General features: G+C 51.5%; 1 protein-coding gene across 1 annotated transcript in view; it reads right to left on the bottom strand.

Moving 5' to 3' along the window:
* LOC144949090 (E3 ubiquitin-protein ligase TRIM9-like) overlaps window positions 1–17163 on the bottom strand; it is a 41025-nt gene extending 23862 nt beyond the window's left edge. Inside the window, exons 1-2 of the mRNA XM_078878925.1 lie at window positions 15728–17163; window positions 10987–11385 (exon numbers count right to left, since the gene is read on the bottom strand). Of these exons, the coding sequence (XP_078735051.1) occupies window positions 10987–11385; window positions 15728–16687 (1359 nt within the window). The 5' untranslated portion in view covers window positions 16688–17163. The remainder of the gene's footprint in view (window positions 1–10986; window positions 11386–15727) is intronic.
* Window positions 17164–18713: the final 1550 nt, after the last annotated feature.

Below are 18713 nucleotides of genomic sequence, written 5' to 3'. Positions count from 1 at the left end.
ATCACACGCAGCAGCCAGGGTTCGGTGTTGAAACTCGAGCCTCATTGAGTCTGACAGACGCACGTTTTAGACTTCTTACGGTTCAGTGCCAAAACCCCCAAAGCGCATCCTATTAAGCCAGGCTGATTCACTGCAGGGTTCTTAGGATTCAGCACCTAAGGCAGCGTTTTCCCACGGCTGTGGGAAAACGCCCCGTTACCGTCTCATTTGCCTCAACCTAAGACGCGTGTTGGGTTGCGTGCATCGTGAGCTTAACATAAAGGGTTCATTGATGAATCGACGGATTATTGCATTTTTTGTGTAGAGGCTCAGCCCTGCAGTTGCTTGCTCACACGCTCAGTTGCCGGACGGGTCCACCCACGAGGGGGGGGGGCAGCTCTGGAGGGGTCATTTGGCCTCAAGCTTCCAAGCTGGCCAGATGTCTTGGAGAAGGTTGAGGTACCCACACTTTACCCCACCACAGACGACTTGCACATCGATTAGCTGTGGGTGGGAGGTGAGGGTTTGAAGGGAGGTTGGGGGGGTGGATTTCAGAAACTCGCCACCGCCGTTCCGTTGTGTCGACCACCGCGCCCTCTGGATTGCAAGTCCAGAGCGGTAACCGCTACACCGCGACACTTACAGCAGTAGCAGCAGCAACAGCGGCGGCATCCGGCCCGTTGGGTCCGCACTCATCCTCGCAGCAGCAGAAACAGCTTCTGGCTAAGCCATCGGACAAAGACGGCGGTCACCGCATCGCGCGCGCCGCTTTCAGACGCGCTTCTGCTGCGGCCGTCTGGAACGCTCTTCCTTCTGATATTAAAAATCCACTGGAGCTTTATGCACTGTTTAAATCATTCGGATTGACAGACTCATTTCTTTAGAACTGCTTTGTGCGTTTAGTTTGTTGTCCTTCCCCCGCACCTCCCTTTAGCGAGGTTGGCTACGTGCGGTGGCGAAATAAGTTCAACGCACACACGCACACACACACACATTCACACACACACGCATACACACACACGCACACACACTTACACACATGCACACGCACGCACACGCGCACACACGCACACACACACGCACACACACGCACACACACACGCACACACACCCACGCACACACACGCACACACACACACACGCACACAGATGCGCGCATTCCTTAAACTCGCCATTCAAATCGGCACCGAATAATAACGCAGTCTTACATCATCGGCGAGAAATCTGAACCAAAGAGGATGCCACACCACCACCTCCACCAAGGGGGTTGCCACACCACCACCACTAAGGAGAGCCTGCCACACCACCACCACCAACGAGGCTGCGACACCACCACCACCGCCAAGGAGAGGCTGCCACACCACCACCATCGACGAGGTTGCCACACCACCACCTCCACCAAGGGGGCTGCCACACCACCGCCAAGGAGGACGCCACACCACCACCACCACCAAGAGGGCGGCCACACCACCACCACCAAGAGGGCTGCCACACCACCAAGGAGGATGCCACACCACCACCACCAAGAAGGACGCCACACCACCACCACCACCACCACCACCAAGAGGGCTGCCACACCATCACCACCACCAAGGAGGACGCCACACCACCACCACCACCAAGGAGGACGCCACACCACCACCACCAAGAGGGCTGCCACACCACCACTAACGAGGCTGCCACACCACCACCAAGAAGGCAGCCACACCACCACCAAGGAGGCTGCCACACCACCACCAAGGAGACTGCCAAACCACCACCAAGAGGGCTGCCACACCACCACCAAGGAGGCTACCACACCACCACCAAGAAGGCTGCCACACCACCACCAAGGAGGCTACCACACCACCACCAAGAGGGCTGCCACACCACCAAGGAGGATGCCACACCAGCACCACCAAGAAGGACGCCACACCACCACCACCACCAAGAGGGCTGCCACACCACCACCACCACCAAGGAGGACGCCACACCACCACCACCACCAAGGAGGACGCCACACCACCACCACCAAGAGGGCTGCCACACCACCACCAACGAGGCTGCCACACCACCACCAAGAAGGCAGCCACACCACCACCAAGGAGGCTGCCACACCACCACCAAGGAGACTGCCAAACCACCACCAAGAGGGCTGCCACACCACCACCAAGGAGGCTACCACACCACCACCAAGAAGGCTGCCACACCACCACCAACGAGGCTGCCACACCACCACCAAGGGTTCTGCCACTCCACCACCAAGGAGGTTGCCACACCACCACCAAGGAGGCTGCCACACCACCACCACCACCACCACCAAACGGTCTGCCACACCACCACCACCAAGATGGCAGCCACACCACCACCAAGGGTCTGCCACACCACCACCACCACCAATCACGGCGGCTCTGCACTGAGTGGCAGTGGCTGGAGGGGGGAGGGGGCAGCGAGCGACCCCCAGACAAAGGCGGTAGCTGCCCAGACGACCGCTTTCGGCGCATCGACCTCTCTCGCCCCCACCCCACCCCACCAAACGATGACCCAGTGCACATCGCACAATGGACATCCGCGGCAGGCAGCAGCAACGTGGATTCTCCAAAGCGCTCATTTCGGGAATGCATTCCTGGGCGAGAGAAAACCATTGGGTGGACGGCCGTGCGAACGGTCCCTCTGCTATTGTCCAAGGCGCATTCAGCATCGTCCCCCCACCCCACACACACCCCGGGCCCATCCCTGGAGTTTCTCTCCACCCACTCCGCACGAAACGAGGCCCGATCGAGAGAATGTCGGAACCAGCGTGCGCGTGTCGGCGCGCCCTACGACGCTCCCCAACGCGGTCACCCCGAGTTCGATTCCCGCTCAAGGCCATCGCCGCCAACGCGAGCGACAGCGATCGGCTGAAACCGGTCCTACGCCTTCCCCAGGTCGACTCAGCCTCAAATGATTAGCTGGTGGCAAATGTGTAAACGTTGCTGCTGGGGAAACAAAGGCGGCCGGGCGTGGTGCTTGGCCACCCAGCCCCTCAAGTGTCACAGTAACAGACCGAGTGTCGCGTTTCTCATGCTTACTTCCAAACTTAATTCTCAGCAAAACAAGGGAAATGGCTTCCTAGCGGACACGGGCCAGAACGTCGTCGCGTGCGCAGTGCACAACTGCTGGGATCAATCTTCTTGGTTCTTTCGGTAAAGTCACGTAGAAGGGAAGACATAAAAGAATAAAAATAAAACATAATAAAATCATTCTCACGACGTTTCGGCCACAACGCAAGCAGCCGTCCTCATGTGAAAAACAGGTCTGTCGAGGCTGGGATCAACTTCTGCGCGAGATGAACGCTGCTGGGTTTTGCCAGTACAGGGACCACTCTACTTACGAAGATTCGACTTACGAACAAACCTGTCTGTATGTCCAGTGGCCTGTTCGGACCGAGAGTCGTAAGTTCAACCGCCGCGCAATAGATGGTGGTGGTGACATCTACATCTGCAGAACATGAAGAACCAGTGGCATCTACATCTGCCAAAACATGAAGAACCAGTGGCATCTACATCTGCCGAACATGAAGAACCAGTGGCATCTACATCTGCCAAAACATGAAGAACCAGTGGCATCTACATCTGCAGAACGTGAAGAACCAGTGGCATCTACATCTGCAGAACGTGAAGAACCAGTGGCATCTACATCTGCAGAACATAAAAAAAATCAGTGGTTCTTAACCTTCAGTGCACGAACCCCCTGGGGGATGCGAGATGCCCTTTCTGGGGGTGTGAGACGTGCCAGATTTTTTTAGGAGGTAAATCACGGGTACGTAATTACATGATACATTTGTTTACGATTGAGAACCAAAGGGGTGCAAGGCTGCAGTAAAAGTTAAGAACCACTGCTCAAAACGCACGTTTCTAAATGTGGTGGGAAAAACCGGAGGACTCGGAGAAAAATCCACGCGACCATCACGCAAACTCCAAATATGCAGCAGGCGTCAGGATCGGGATCGAACCCACGACCTCTTGTATACCAGGCGAGGCAGCTAACATCTCCTAGCCACCGTGATGATGATGAGAGAGAGAGAGACACGCAAACTCCAAATATACAGCAGGCGTCAGGGTCAAGATCGAACCCACGGCCTCCTGTATACCATGCGAGGCAGCTAACATCTCCTAGCCACCGTGATGATGATGAGAGAGAGAGAGACACACGCAAACTCCAAATATACAGCAGGCGTCAGGATCGGGATCGAACCCACGACCTCCTGTATACCAGGCGAGGCAGCTAACATCTCCTAGCCACCATGGCGTGATCTCGCCAACTGCGGCTCAGAGTCGGGGCCTCATTAAATAAATGCCGCTGTGGGTTGGTCACCAAGCCGTTATCGGCGAGAGCATCCCTCGCGTAAAATATGGGACATGCCCGTTAGCCGCCAATTAAAAAAACAACAACCCAGTAACAGCGCGTAACACCACAGCACACGCGTGCCCGAGTTTAGCTCCAGCCTCGCGGCAAGGTCGGCTGGCTGGGAGTAAATCGTCACCGACACCACCCGGTTCCGGGACCGGATTCATCGAGCGAATGGATTTCCCGTCGGTGGAACTGGGTCAGCCGGGACGGGGGCCAGCCAGCCAGCCAGGCGGGGCGGGCGGTGCCGTGTCGGGCATTCTGGCGAGGGCGGTCGATGGCGATGCTCCGTTATGTGGAGCTCTCTGGGTGAAGAGTCGGGCTATCGGTGTTATCGGTACGGTATTCACGGCGGGATCTCTTCTCATCCGTGGTTATGTTGGAGAGGTGGCGGGGGGGCGGGGGCGGGGGTATTATAGACAAGAGATAACAATGTAGAGAGAAGAGATGCACATCCATGATTCAGGTAAATGCGTCGTTAAACCCGTTACCAACCAACAGACAATTAGTAAGGTTTGTCATGTAAATTAATTGGCCACGTTCTGTTTACGTGACAAACCTTTACTAGTTGGCTGTGTCGGGTGGTGGCGGGTTTAAGGACACATTTATATATTTACGCGATTTATCCCAAAAAAACTTGTAATTTAGATCGGCATATTTATTTTTACTGGAGGAATCCGATGGGCTATAACGCACACCGGTGTGTTGGAGAGCCAGGCCACAACATTTACAAACTGAGTACGCGATCCTACCCAAAAAAAAAACCTGTATTGTGGATGATATTGGTCGCGAAAGCCTCCTACGCGTTAAAGAGATGTACAGATGAGACGGACATGAAGTGAAATGAGAGGGATGTGTAGGCAAGAGACAGACGCAGTGAGCTGACAGAGGAGACGCAGGTAAGAGACCAGATATAATAAACTTGCTTCTTTATGTCAACTGGCCTGTCGTAGATGATCATTATTTGAATTCAAGCAGAAGTTTGACGTGTCTCGATTATTATTACCGTAATGCTATTAATTTGATAATGAACGTAGGTCCGCTCCAGCTACTTGGGGTCCTACGCTTTTGCTTGTTGGCTCGATCTTGGGCGCCCCCCCCCCTGCCCCCCCCCCCGCCCCCCCCACTGGCAACCCACCGCCCCCACCACCAACTGATGCCAGAACGAGTGAGTCATCCTGACGCGCATCCAACGCTCCTCCACCCACGTGGCAGAAACGAATGGGGCCCACGCGCCCTCGGTTAGAGAGAAGCTAACAATGTCCCGCACACGCACATCTGTAAGTCTGTCTGACACCCCAGTGGTAAGCACACGTACGCCGAGCCTCTTGTCGCAAACCGTACGTAGCCAACCGCGCGAATCGGGAGGTGCGAGTTCTCGGCTTGCTTATAGCGGTACCGGCGAATTGCCTGGACGTTTGCAGGGCAAGGACCCTCTACCATAGCTGTCAACCCCTTATCAGTGCCCCCTACCTTGTTACAGACCAATTCGGACCGTACTGGTCACCCCACGTGGCCCCTTATTATTCTCAACGTTCATCCTACAAAGTCCTATCACAAGGGAAGAAACACAAACAAATAGACAAATTTCGATGTGGTGTGCAGTAGGGTGGGTAGAATAATACATAGTGTAATATTACATAAATATGCTAAAATTCCTCTTGATATGAAAATTATTTTGTCAAGGCGCTCTTCCTCCTCCCTCCCAGCTTAAATAGACGCTCCAAGCCCAGGACGTGTCATTCAGACTCTGTCTTATCGACAGACCTGTTCTTCACCTGAGGACGGCTGCTTGCGTTGTGGCCGAAACGTCGTGAGAATTATTTTATTATGTTTTATGTTTATTATTTTATTATTTCCATTCTACGTGATTTTACCGAAAGAACCCAGAAAATAGACAAATGTGCTGGTATTGAAACGGCTGTACGACGTGTGGACCTGAAAACTAAATTTCCCTGCTGTACAAGAATACGGGGTAAACCGTATAGGTTGACAGCTATGCGTCTCTTTAAGACACGGGTCCTAGTTCGATGCTTGATGATACAGCACACACCGTGAACCAGGTCTAGCAACGTCGAATCCCGCCCAGGGGTTTTGCTCGTATTGAGTCGATGCGACTGAAATGACGCACTTCCCAGAAGGCCATGGGGGACGCCCCATGGGCTGTGCACGAAACACCGTGATTTATGATGCGCAGAGACGGACACGTGGAGGCTAAACGAGACGTTATTGGCGAGGGATATCTATTCCGGAGATGCTTGTGAATAGTAGATTCTGCGGATAATGATATTGGCCCATGAAAACCTATCTTTTTTAATGAATTGCCTTAAATAAATACGTAAATAAGCGATTAAATATATGAAAATTGTCATAACACAGAAAACATTGATTATAATAAGCATAAAGTAATTACAATTTAATATTAAAGTGTTAAACAATAGTTTATAAATGAACTTACTGCTATCTCATCACTTTATCTCATCACTTTATCTCTCATCACTTTCTTTCTCTCTCTCTGCAGTAGTCGTGTAGAATTCCGGATGCAAATCGTAGATAGCCAAAATCGTGGACAGCAAGTTCGTGAATAACGAGGGAATACTGAATACTAAGGAAACAATACGAAGGCAGAAGTTTTGCCTGCTCACATTTATGTAGTTAAAAACTAAACTATAAACTATTTTACCGGGTAAGGCCCACTGAGCTATTTAGCACTTTTCAAACGATGGGGCGAGTTTTATTAATTCGTCCAACGCCACCGACCTCTCTCGCTGTCGAGGCAGGAATGTAAATTGGTTTGCCACTGATTTGTCGATCGGCAGATTGAGTGCGGCGGTGGGGTAAAGTGTCGGGCACTAAACCACCTACTCCGAGACGCCTGGCCGGTGTGGAAGGGTAGGCCAAACACCATGCAGAGCGGATCTCTAGCGCTCCCTCGAGTGGAGGACCATCCGCCAGCGGCGATGCAGGCGAGCGATTGCAGGGCTGCGCCCTTACCCCTTGTACACACAGGGAGGAGGAGGTTTTTTCCCTTGCACATCTGTTGGCATTTGATGATCATAATCGCCGAAGCAAGCCAGTGGCTTTACCCCCCCCCCACACCGCCGCAACAAAAGCCGAAGGCGATAAATGGCAAACCCTTGGGGCCCCCGAGTCAATGATGGGCGCCTCGGGCAAGACAAGAGGCCGCCCACTCTCGCATCCCATCCCACCCCCTCGACTCCCACCCCCCCAGAGCTGCTGGGTCTCCGTTCTGCACACAAAGGGGGTGTGCAGTGGTGGGCAGCAGTGGGGCAGGCGTGAGCGCAGTGCTCACACAACACCGTACCCCCACTCAACAGCCGACGTCGGTGGCGAATATCTGGGCCTCCCCTACGTCGACTCGGCCTTAAATGAGTACACGGTGCGGCGTGTGAACGAACATTGGCCCTGGGGAGAAGACGGTGGCCGGAGCAACGCGGATGGCTACGCCGGCCCGTAGTGGCCGACATTCGGAATCAAAATCTTTATTTAGACTCGCCAAACAGCGTTCGCACGAACAGCCTGCGTAGGCTACACGGGGGGGGGGGGGGGGAGGATCTTTTGTGTTGTGCGGCGGAGGGGCTAAGCCGTGGATAAGCAGATGGCGCGTTAGCATGCAGCTGAGTGAGAGGATGAGGAGGAGGGGAGGAGGAGGGAGGGCATCGGGAGATGGAGATTGAAAAGGGGGCACCGCGCGGCCGCGTGGCACTGCGATCTGAATGCCGGGGCGACACCGCTGGCCAGAGATTGCGCCCGACGCGTTATTGTACTTTGTCTTATTTTTTGTTTATGTTTTATGGAAAGTTGACAGCGTCCAACTGCTTTTTGAGATCCCTTCAAACGCCGTTCTTCATCGCCGCCGAGGGACTGTCAACGTTGTCTGCGTGCGCCTCATTGCAGAGGTGTTCCTCGCATTGCCTTCAAAGCCGATTCAAATCGCGAAGAGCCGCAGGGGGTGCACACTGAGATTCGATGACCCCGTGACCCCCAAAACTCCACGGTCTGTACAACACCCACTTGGGAGGGGGTGAGCGAGACCCTCTCCTCCAGCCCAAAGACAAAGATCCAGGTCGCCTACAACAGACTTTTGGGGCAGAGCTAGTTGGCACCTCATCTTCTTGGTTCTTTCGGTAAAATCACGTAGAAGGGAAGTAATAAAATAATAAAAATAAAACATAATAAAATAATTCCCAAGACGTTTCGGCCACAACGCAAGCAGCCGTCCTCAGGTGAAGAAACAGGTCTGTCGAGAAGACAGGGTCTGAATGACACGCCCCTATAAAGACCGGAAGGGCACAGGAGGGGCTGGTGTTGCCAGACTCACGCCCGGCCGCCTTTGTCTCCCCCATTGCTCGTGCATTTCCACAGCGCGCCAGGTACAGAACTCAGTTTAGGCCGAGTTGCCGTTGGGGATGTCTGGGAAAGGTTCAGGTACTCGCCATCGATGTCAGCCGCGGTTGGGGACCGAACTCGGGTCGCCGGGTTCGTAGCGCAATGCGCTCACCCAAAGTGCCGTCGCTCTTCCGGCCCAGCCCAACTCACACACGCCCAAATGCTGCCTCTGTATCTACGTGGAGAGGAGTCGGAGAATGGTTAGGCATTCTCTTAGGCTTTTTCGGTAAAGTCACGTAGGTAAAAAAGAAAAATAAAATTAATAGAATAATAGAAAAATTAAATCACGACATTTCGGAGGCAACACAAGTCTCCGTCATCAGGTGGGACCGTCACAGCTAAAATTACTGAATCAAGATCTTCAGGTGGGACCGTCACAGCTACTGCATCAAGATCTTCAGGTGGGACCGTCACAGCTAAAATTACTGCATCAAGATCTTGAGACTTGTGTTGCCTCCGAAACGTCGTGATTTATTATTTATATTATTACTTCTATTAATTACATTTTTATTTTTTACCTACGTGACTTTACCGAAAAAGCCTAAAAGTATGAATCCTTGCAGTCACGAAAGCTTCAAATCTAGAATGGTTAGACACTTCTTTATTCTTCAAACCGCAGCCACGCTCGTTCCTAAAACCAACCCTGGACACGCGTCTCTCACAGCCCCTTTTAAAGGCTCCACCTCCACCCTCGTTCCCAATCCACATCTCCGGCTCGCGGGGTCGAGTCCGTGTGACGTCAGTGCCCCTTAACCCTTGACCCCCCGTCTCGTGCATTCCCGTGCGTGTGATTGTTGCGTGCCGTGTGGAGTGCGGAGATTGCGTGTCTTGCGTGGTGCGAGTGCGTGAGGATGGTTCGGACATCCCCTGCACACGTGTGTACGTTGGACTTCTTTAGCACCGTAAATAGCTAACCGTGCCAATCGGGAGGTGCGTACGAGCAACGCATCATCCACAACAGCTGCGATGTTTCTGATGACAGAGCGCCATGATCTAGAGTGAGTGCTCTCACCAATAACATCTGGAATAAACCAGCAGCGTTGAGCAAGCCTGACTGTGTTATGTGTCTGTGTGTGTGTGTGTGTGTCATTTGTGACCATGCTGAAACCCATCAAGTGGCTGACACACAAAAAGAAAGCAGTTCTAAAGGGATGGGTTTTCAATTTCTGTGCGTGACCCATTTGCCGAGACCGCCCTGCGTCCGGATGTCGTGGCCGGGTGGCAGCGGGAGTTGACTGGCACCGACATCTGGGTACCACAGGACCAATAAACCACGTCAACTTCGGTCATCATCACGGCAGCAGTGGCGGCTTTTGGCTAAGTCATCGAACAAAAACGGTCGTCACCGCCATCGCGCACTTTCGGATGCGCTTCTGCGGCCGTCTCGAACGCTCTTCTGATATCAGGAAGCCACTGGAGCTTTGCATTCTTAAATCATCCAGATTGCGAACTCGTTTCTTGAGAACCGCTTTTTGTGTTCAGTTTGTTGTCCTCCCTCCGCCGGACCTCCGATTAGCGCGCTTGGCTATGTACGGTGCGAAAGAAGTTCTATACACATACATGCATTGAGAGCATTATTAGAATAATAATCGCAACTCAAAGGCACGGGAGAGGATGGGTCAATGAGCGGGAGACCACCTATGGACAATTCAAGTGATGGACGGATGGGTTTGTGTGGCTGTATCGAAACAGGTTAACCACAGCCGGGGCCAGACTTGGGCGCACAATTCAAAAGGCTTTTGTCTGAGGTCTGTACAAGACTCCTCTCTGTACCCCCCCACCCACCCCCTCTAGCAGATCCCTACCCCCCTTGCTACAGCTGTGCACGTCCTGCCCTGCACCCATCCGCTCGCGCCGAGCCTTCGGGCGTCAATCAGAGGACCGTGGAGACGCAGCGTGAGGGAGGTCGACCTCTCTCCGATGCGTCGCACTCAGAATATTCCTTTGCGGTCGAGGAATCCGATGAGCCGCGAAGCTCTTTCTCGCAGACGTCTGGCGTCGCGCCGTGGTTTGCGCCCCCGCGCGCGTCGTTCCGGCACCGGCGCAAACGACGACCTTTTCTGAAGAATCTCCCCCGGCACGTGCACCCGAAACGTCGGACATCGTGCCGAACGTCGTGCGGGAAAGCCGCGTCTTGACGACCGACGTCCCGGCAGGGGGCACGGCGCGTTACCCCCCCCCCCCCGCCAGCCCCCCCCCCCCCAGTCCCACCGCGCGACGCTCCCTCACCTTGTGCTGAAGCCACATGGCCCCGAGAGCCCGCACGGTGTGTCGCGAATGGCTGCCCTCCTCCAGGCACTGGTAGCACACGGGGCGGGCGCACGTCACGCAGAACATGCTGTGGTGCTCCAGCTCGTGTTCGTCGCACGCGCTCACGGTCGCGCTCACGATGCCTCCTCCTCTTCCTCCTCTTCCAACGGTGCCGCTGCCACCACCGCCGCCGGGGCTGCCAGAGCGCAGTGCCGCCAGGTCGACGGACTGCGGCCGATCCGGCAGCCCCTCGTGAAGCCGCCGCCGCCGCTGCCGCCGCTGCCACTGCTGCTGCTGCTGCTGCCAGACGGCCGGCGAGAGGCGGCCGGCGAGCGACTCGCGACGCGACGCCACCAGGCCGGAGCACGGCGGAACCTCCTGGGCACAAAAAAAGCACGCGGGGACCCGCGGAGTCGGATGGGGTGGGGGGGCGGATCGTTAATGACAGCTCACAGTTAATTTGGAGCTTTCGTGACTGCAGGAATGACTCTTTGGTTCTTTCGGTAAAGTCACGTATAAAGATAAAATTATAAATTAAATAATGGCATACGACGGTTCGATCTCTCTCTCAAATTTAGCATTCTCAGGAAGAACGTAATCAACCAGGTAGGGTGTTGACTGTTATGTTATCCGACTCTCTGTTGTATTACATTACATTTCAAAGTATACTAGATTTGTGTTTCTATTTCATTCATACCTGGTGACGATTGCTTGTGTTGCAATCGAAACGTCGTATGCTATTATTCAATTTATTATTTTATCTTTACACGTGACTTTACCGAAAGAACCACAGAGTGACAGCTCACAGGTTGCGCAACGACTTCGACTCTGGCCACGCACAGCTGCTGGAGCGAGACAGATAGAGACATGGGAGCGGTGCGCTACAAATCCTCCTCCCACCCCCCGGCCCCCGGCGACCCCCAGGTTCGATTCCCGCTCACGGTCACCAACACCGGTGCCGATTATCTGAACGGGTCCTGGGCCTCCTCTAGGTCAACTTGGCCTCAAATGAGTAGCCTGGCGCGGTGTGGAAATACCACCACTCTAGAGAGAGACAAAGGCGGCCGGGCGTGGGGCTAATCACCTGTCCACACACTCGTGTGCCATGCCAGCCTAATGGGCCCTTGTTTATCAGCACTTTCCCCCAACATAGGTAAAAAAGAACATTTAAATTAATAAAAGTAATAATATAAATAAAATAATAAATCACGAGGTTTCGGAGGCAACACAAGTCTCCGTCATCAGGTGGGACCGTCACAGCTAGATTCACTTGATACAGCAAATCTAGCTGTGACGGTCCCACCTGATGACGGAGACTTGTGTTGCCTCCGAAACGTGATTTTTTATTTTATTTCTATTATTTCTTTTATGAATTTTAATTAAATTTTTTACCTACGTGACTTTACCGAAAAACCTAAGAGTATGAATCCTTGCAGTCACGAAAGCTTCAAATCTAGAATTTCCCCCAACAGGCAATGCGGGGGATCTTGTATTTGTTGTCACCCACCTCATCACTCATAACTCCGATTAGCACGTACGGTGCGAAAGAAGTTCAACATATATGAATGAGTTCAATGATGACGTCACCCTGCTGCTGCTCTATTTAAGACCGGGAGCAAGTGAGGGCTTCACCGTTCCGGCAAATTGCCCGATGATGCTGGATGTAATTACCAGCGAAACGTCGTACTCAACAATTGTAAATGTTGTAGATTCACTCTTCAACACACCGGTGGGCTAAAGTAGTGAACTATTTGTCTTTTGTCAACGTGACACTTTTTTACTGATTGGCCGTGTCGGGTGGTGGAGGGTTACCACACATTTATAAATAACGCGATCTAACCAAAAAACGTTTATTATGAATATATAAACAGTGGTTGGTTCGTTCAGCTAAAATTCAATCTGATTCATAGTTCGGCTTTATTTTGGGCGAAACCCCGTAGGGTATAACGCCAATTTCCAGCTATACCCTCCATCACCCGACAGAGACATTCAAACCAAGTTGTCACGTGCGAAAATTATACCAATTGATTTGGTTGCTCAGTAAGCCGGTGTATTGAATAGCAAGGGAAATGTGAACAATCTAGCGATTGAATTTTGACGAACGAGCACAAAAGTCACTAATTGTGCGTACATATTATTGGTTGGGGAAAGCCTCAATATATGGCATTAAAACGCGATGTATAGTCGCTTGTTTTGTATAGCATGTGTGATTACTGTGCTGTTTCACAAATACTTATGCAAGGACTGTTTAGAGTACATGATGATCCTTATGGCGGTACCCCGGGGTACCAAATAATACAAAGTGGCCGAGGCAATTGAATATTTTATTTTCTGGGACACTATTTTCTTGTTCAGGGGTGGTACTTCACTCCGCGACTGGGGTACCAATCAATCCGACATCGGTGGTGCCACTCCGCGATGTGAAAACGCCAAACATTCGCATAAAAAATCCTTTGTCGAACAATTAAACTTTGAATAGTGCATCGTGCACAGCTCGTCGAGACGAGTCGATTGCCCCATCGCCGACCATCAACAGACTAAAAGTGACTGCATCACGCACATGATGCGAGAGCCAGGTTACTATGGAACCCCGGGGTACTGCCATGAGGTTAAGCATTCATGAATCTATGGCGTTAACAATGTTGGGCCTTATAATTGCACACACGTAATATATCAATGGTGGATATTAGAACAGATATCGTGAATTGTAATGTTTAGCATATACTATTTATTTTGGAAAGCACTGCAACATCTAAATCAGGTGATTATATTAATGATGATGCTGCTTAGTATAATGATGCTGCTAATCATTATGATTTTGATTACTCTGATGCAGTTGCTGCTGATGATGATTAAGACGCTGCTACTGCTGCTTATTGAACATCCTGATAAGGATGTTCAATAATGATGATTCCACTGATACTCCTGCTGATGTTACCAACGATGACAATGCCGCTGCGGGCTGATTATTAACGATTATGGCACTATAAGAATAGGTTTAATCCTTTCTGGCAATAAAACAGTTGTGTTCAGATGTTAAAACACTAAACTGAAACCTTTTGCAAGGAATCATGTCTGCATTAAGCACATATACTTGTGATGAACATGCAAACTAAATAAATGCTCTGGTAGTATATGCATCGTCTTTGAAACTGATTGGTCCACACCAGAGACAGCTTTCTTTAGAGCCGAGTCTCAAACAGTGTTGGACCAGAGGACGCCAAAAGGCGAACAGCACTAAGACAATGCCACCATGAGGACATTGAGAGCTGGGGATGAGCAGCTACATACATCACGTACCAGTATCAAAATATAAGATTAGCGTTTACCCTTTGTTCACCACAGGTTTACGTGATTAATGCAGACATGATTCCTTGCAAAAGGTTTTAGTTTGGTGTTTTAACATCTTAACACTGCCTGTTTTATTGCCAGAAAGAGTCAAACCTATTCTTATATTTTGATACTGACAAGGGAGGTCCTGTGATTATGACGCTGCTGCTGCTGCTGTTGCTGACAATGGTAGCGTGTTCGCCGTTTGTTTTAAGACGTTCACTGTGCGAATCCGGCAGGGCCGCCCCGGTTAACGCCGCGGAGTGCATTAACCGTAACGTAGGATATGGGCCCTCCGCTTCACAGCTGGCGTCAAAGATCCCGTGATGTTGTCATTCGCAAGAGAATCAGAATCTGTATTTATCCTGGAGGAATCCGATGATCTATAAAGCTCCCTTTCACAGATGTCCAGTAGTGTTGGGTAAGAACGTTGCAACAACACACAATACAAAAACACGATAGGAGTGCAAAGTACAAGAAAGGTAAAAAAATCAAACTCGTACAAAATAAACTAAACCATCTCCATCCTACCAGGCAAAGCCCACTGAGGCATTAACTTATTTTGCAGAAGCGACCTGGCCACAAATGATAGCTCAAAAAAGTGGCCCATCATTTGGACATGTATAGCACCGAAATCATCTAAATCATCTCAATTCACGTTGATTCTAAATGTGGAGGGGAAAACCGGAGGACCCGGAGAAAAAATCCACGCGACCACGAGGAGAGTGACCATGCAAACTCCAAATATACAGCAGCAGGCGTCAGGGTCGGGATCGAACCCTCGACCTCTTGTATACCAGACGAGGTAGTTAGCATCTCTTAGCCACCGTGATGATGATGAGAAAGAGAGACACGGAAACTCCAAATATACAGCAGCAGGCGTCAGGGTCGGGATTGAACCCACGACCTCCTGCGCACCAGGCGAGGTAGTTAACATCTCATCACCGTTGCGCGCCGGCAGGGTAACCCAAATTAGAAAAATGACCCGCAAGTTAAACAACTGTAGGTAGTTTGTGAAGGTATTTTATTTTCCATCATCGTTTAGAATGGTATCTTGAGTTTTAACGTGACGGCACTTTGAGTGGGCAGATTCGTGCCAAAAAAGGCGACTCAAAGTACGTAAAGAAAAACAATTGACTTGACCATACCAAGCAAGTGTCACTCCCGACTGCGACTACATCGACTTCTACCGCAACAACGACTGCTGCCGGTGATAATCAAAACCTGCCAGCAATAACTTAAAAAATCCGGCCAGTAATACAAACAAAATAAAACACGCCAGTGATAATCACCTGCCAGCAATAACGAAAACATGCCAGCAATAATATAAACATCAACAAATTCCGCCAGTAATAAAAACACAAAATAAAAATTTCCCAGTGATAATCACCTGAGCGGCTGCTCCCTCCTCCTCCTCCTCCTGCGTCTCATCGCCGCCACCATCGTGGGCCCTCTGCTTCCACGCCGCCGACTTTTCGGCAGCCGCGTCCCGACTTCTGCCCTCGGCGGGTAGCAGTCGATGGCGAGCGAGGGGCCCGCGTGCCGGGTGACATCTCTTGCGGCAGGCGTCGCAGTACGCCACCTGGCACTGTTCACAGAGCACGCTCGCAGCCTGGGGGCTATCGCCATCGCAAAGCTCGCAGACTACAGGAGAAACATCCCCGCCAGCAGCAGCAGCACCACCAGCGATTACGTTGGCCACTTCCTCGTCGACATCCTCAACAACAACATCATCATCATCATCCTCACCATTCTCCTCCTTCTCTTGCCGCTCCCGCAATCGGAATCTGCGCACGACCGCCGCTAGCACCCTGTTGCGGGGCAATCCCTGCACTCCTCTCTCGTCCAGATGCGCGACCCTGCTGCAGCGCGGGCACGCGAGCGCGGGCAGCAACAGGAGCGTGTGGCGGCGGCTCAGAGGGGTGGACCGCAGGGGACCCGGGGAGCCTCCAGTCGGGTTGCCGAGGAAGGAGCCGTAGTAGCCGCTGTCCGCTTCGCTGTAGAGGCTCAGCTGATCCGCGTCGAGACCAGCTGCCTCGTAGTCGGGGCAAGACGCCCTTCGCTGCTGCTGCTGCTGCTGTTGTTGTTGTTGTTGCAGCTGTTGTTGTTGCAGCTGCTGCTGATGCTGATGTTGCAGCTGCTGCTGGTGATGCTGCTGCTGCTGTTGATGATGTTGAGGAGGAGGAGGATTATGCTGTGGCGGTAGTAGAGGAGGAGGTGTCTCGCAGTCTGGGCTCGGCGTGGCAGCGCACGTGGAAGCGCAGTCTTGGCACAGGCTGTGCGAGCAGGGAAGGATCACCGGGTCGCGGAACAGCGCCTGGCACACGGGACACTTGAGTTCTTCCTCCATGCCTCTCCTCTCTCGCTCACACTCTTCGTCGTCGAAGGACGCTTTGAAATATTCTCCCAGTCCCGGGTTGCCGATGTCTCGTCTTGCCCCGTTCGTTCCTCTAGGCGCTCATTCAACTCAATCATTCACGCGCACGTCCATTCAATGCTGGTGACAGTCGCAATCCGGTACGCTCTTCACACGAGATATTATTATTATTATTCTTCCTGCTTCGGTTGCCGCAACGTCTTCTCGTCTCGTCACCCGTGTCGTTCCTCTCGCGCTCATTCATTCATTCATTTCGCTCGTTCGATGATTGCCAATATGCGCACAGCGAGACGAGTTTGCTGCTGCGTCGTAGGCTACACGGACGCGTTGTAAATCTGCGTGCTTACTGCCTCTCTCGTTCAGCTATAATCCCGGCTATCGCCTCCGCTTATAAACTTCATTGTGCTCTAAACAGTACGACGTTTTTTTTTAAATTATGTATTATTAAAATAAAATATATAATTAATTCCCATAAAATCTTTCTCTACCGTTTATTCATTCGTACGTCCAATGCGCTGACGATTCGTAATGTATTCACAAGTACTGTACCGTCGCAAACGTATTCTTAATCTGCATGCTATATCTGTCGTGGATTTCCCTTATAATCCCAGCTCTCGCCTGCAAGACAGCTGCATGTTATTCTAGACTATAAAGGTTTTATTATGAGGATTATTATTATTAATCATCACCGCTCGCCTGCCCTTCATATGTATCCGTTTCCGTTGTGTTCCTTCAGAATACCTTCCGTCCGTGATCTTCCCTAATCCCACTCTTGCCGAGTCTTCTTACGGCTAACCCCTCCTTACCTCTGACGCAAGACCACAGCGGCTCGAGTGAGGAAAGCGAACGAACGTTTACACAATAACGCGGGTCTGTCTGTGTGTGCGCGCGCGTGATTTATATGAAGCCGAGCTGATCAGCACCACGGCGGAGTGAACAGCGATCCGATCTCTCTCCCTTCTCCTCGGCTCCCTCGCGCTCTCTCTCTCTCTCCTCACCAGCACACGGCGTTATATATTTATATACTCCTCTCCCTCCCACTCAGCAACCTCCCACTTTATCACCATGACGAACAAAAAGAAATCCACGGCAGCTCTTAAACATCCGCGGAAGTTCCGCGTTGGCCAGGGATCGGCAACCAAAATAAAAAAGAGACATTTTTTTTAATCGAATTCTGTAAACAAAATAATAATAATCGATGTTTCAAGAGCCGCAATGCGTGTGAATTATGGTCACGAAGCAATCCTTAAAGAGCCTCATGCGGTTTTGGAACTGCAGGTTTCCGACTCCTCATCTAAGCCATCTTCTATCTCCCTCCCACTCACTCAGCCCCCGACTTTATCACCAATGACGAACAAAAAGAAATCCGCGGAAGTTCCACGTTGGCAAGCGTTTAATACATTTATATAGACTTAGATAGCATACTAGCGGGAAGTACCCGGCGTTGCCCGGGCGTAAAAAAACACACACACACACATATCGACTTACACGCACACACATTGACCCACACACACATCGACCTACATACACACACATCGACGAACATACACACATCAATTTACACACACACATCGACTCACACACGCATATAGAGCCACACACACACCCACTTACATGCAGACATATCGACGTACACACACAGCGACTCACACACATATACTGACACACACACGTAGACTGACACACACACGGACTTACACACATCACCTTACGCACACACATCGACTTACACACATACATGGACTTACACACACAGACATATCGACTAACACACACACATATCGACTCACACACACACATATAGACGCACACAGATGGACTTACGCACACACAGACGTACACAGACACATTGACTTATCGACTCACATACACACATTGACTTACACACTCACATATCAACGCACACACATGGAACTACACACAAGCATATGGACTTACACACGCACATATATGGACTAACACCCACACAGATCAACGCACACACGCAAATCGACTTACA

This window comes from Lampetra fluviatilis, chromosome 52 (genome assembly GCF_964198595.1).
Source record: "Lampetra fluviatilis chromosome 52, kcLamFluv1.1, whole genome shotgun sequence".
Taxonomy (NCBI): domain Eukaryota; kingdom Metazoa; phylum Chordata; class Hyperoartia; order Petromyzontiformes; family Petromyzontidae; genus Lampetra; species Lampetra fluviatilis.
This window is presented reverse-complemented; position numbering and strand designations above follow the sequence as displayed.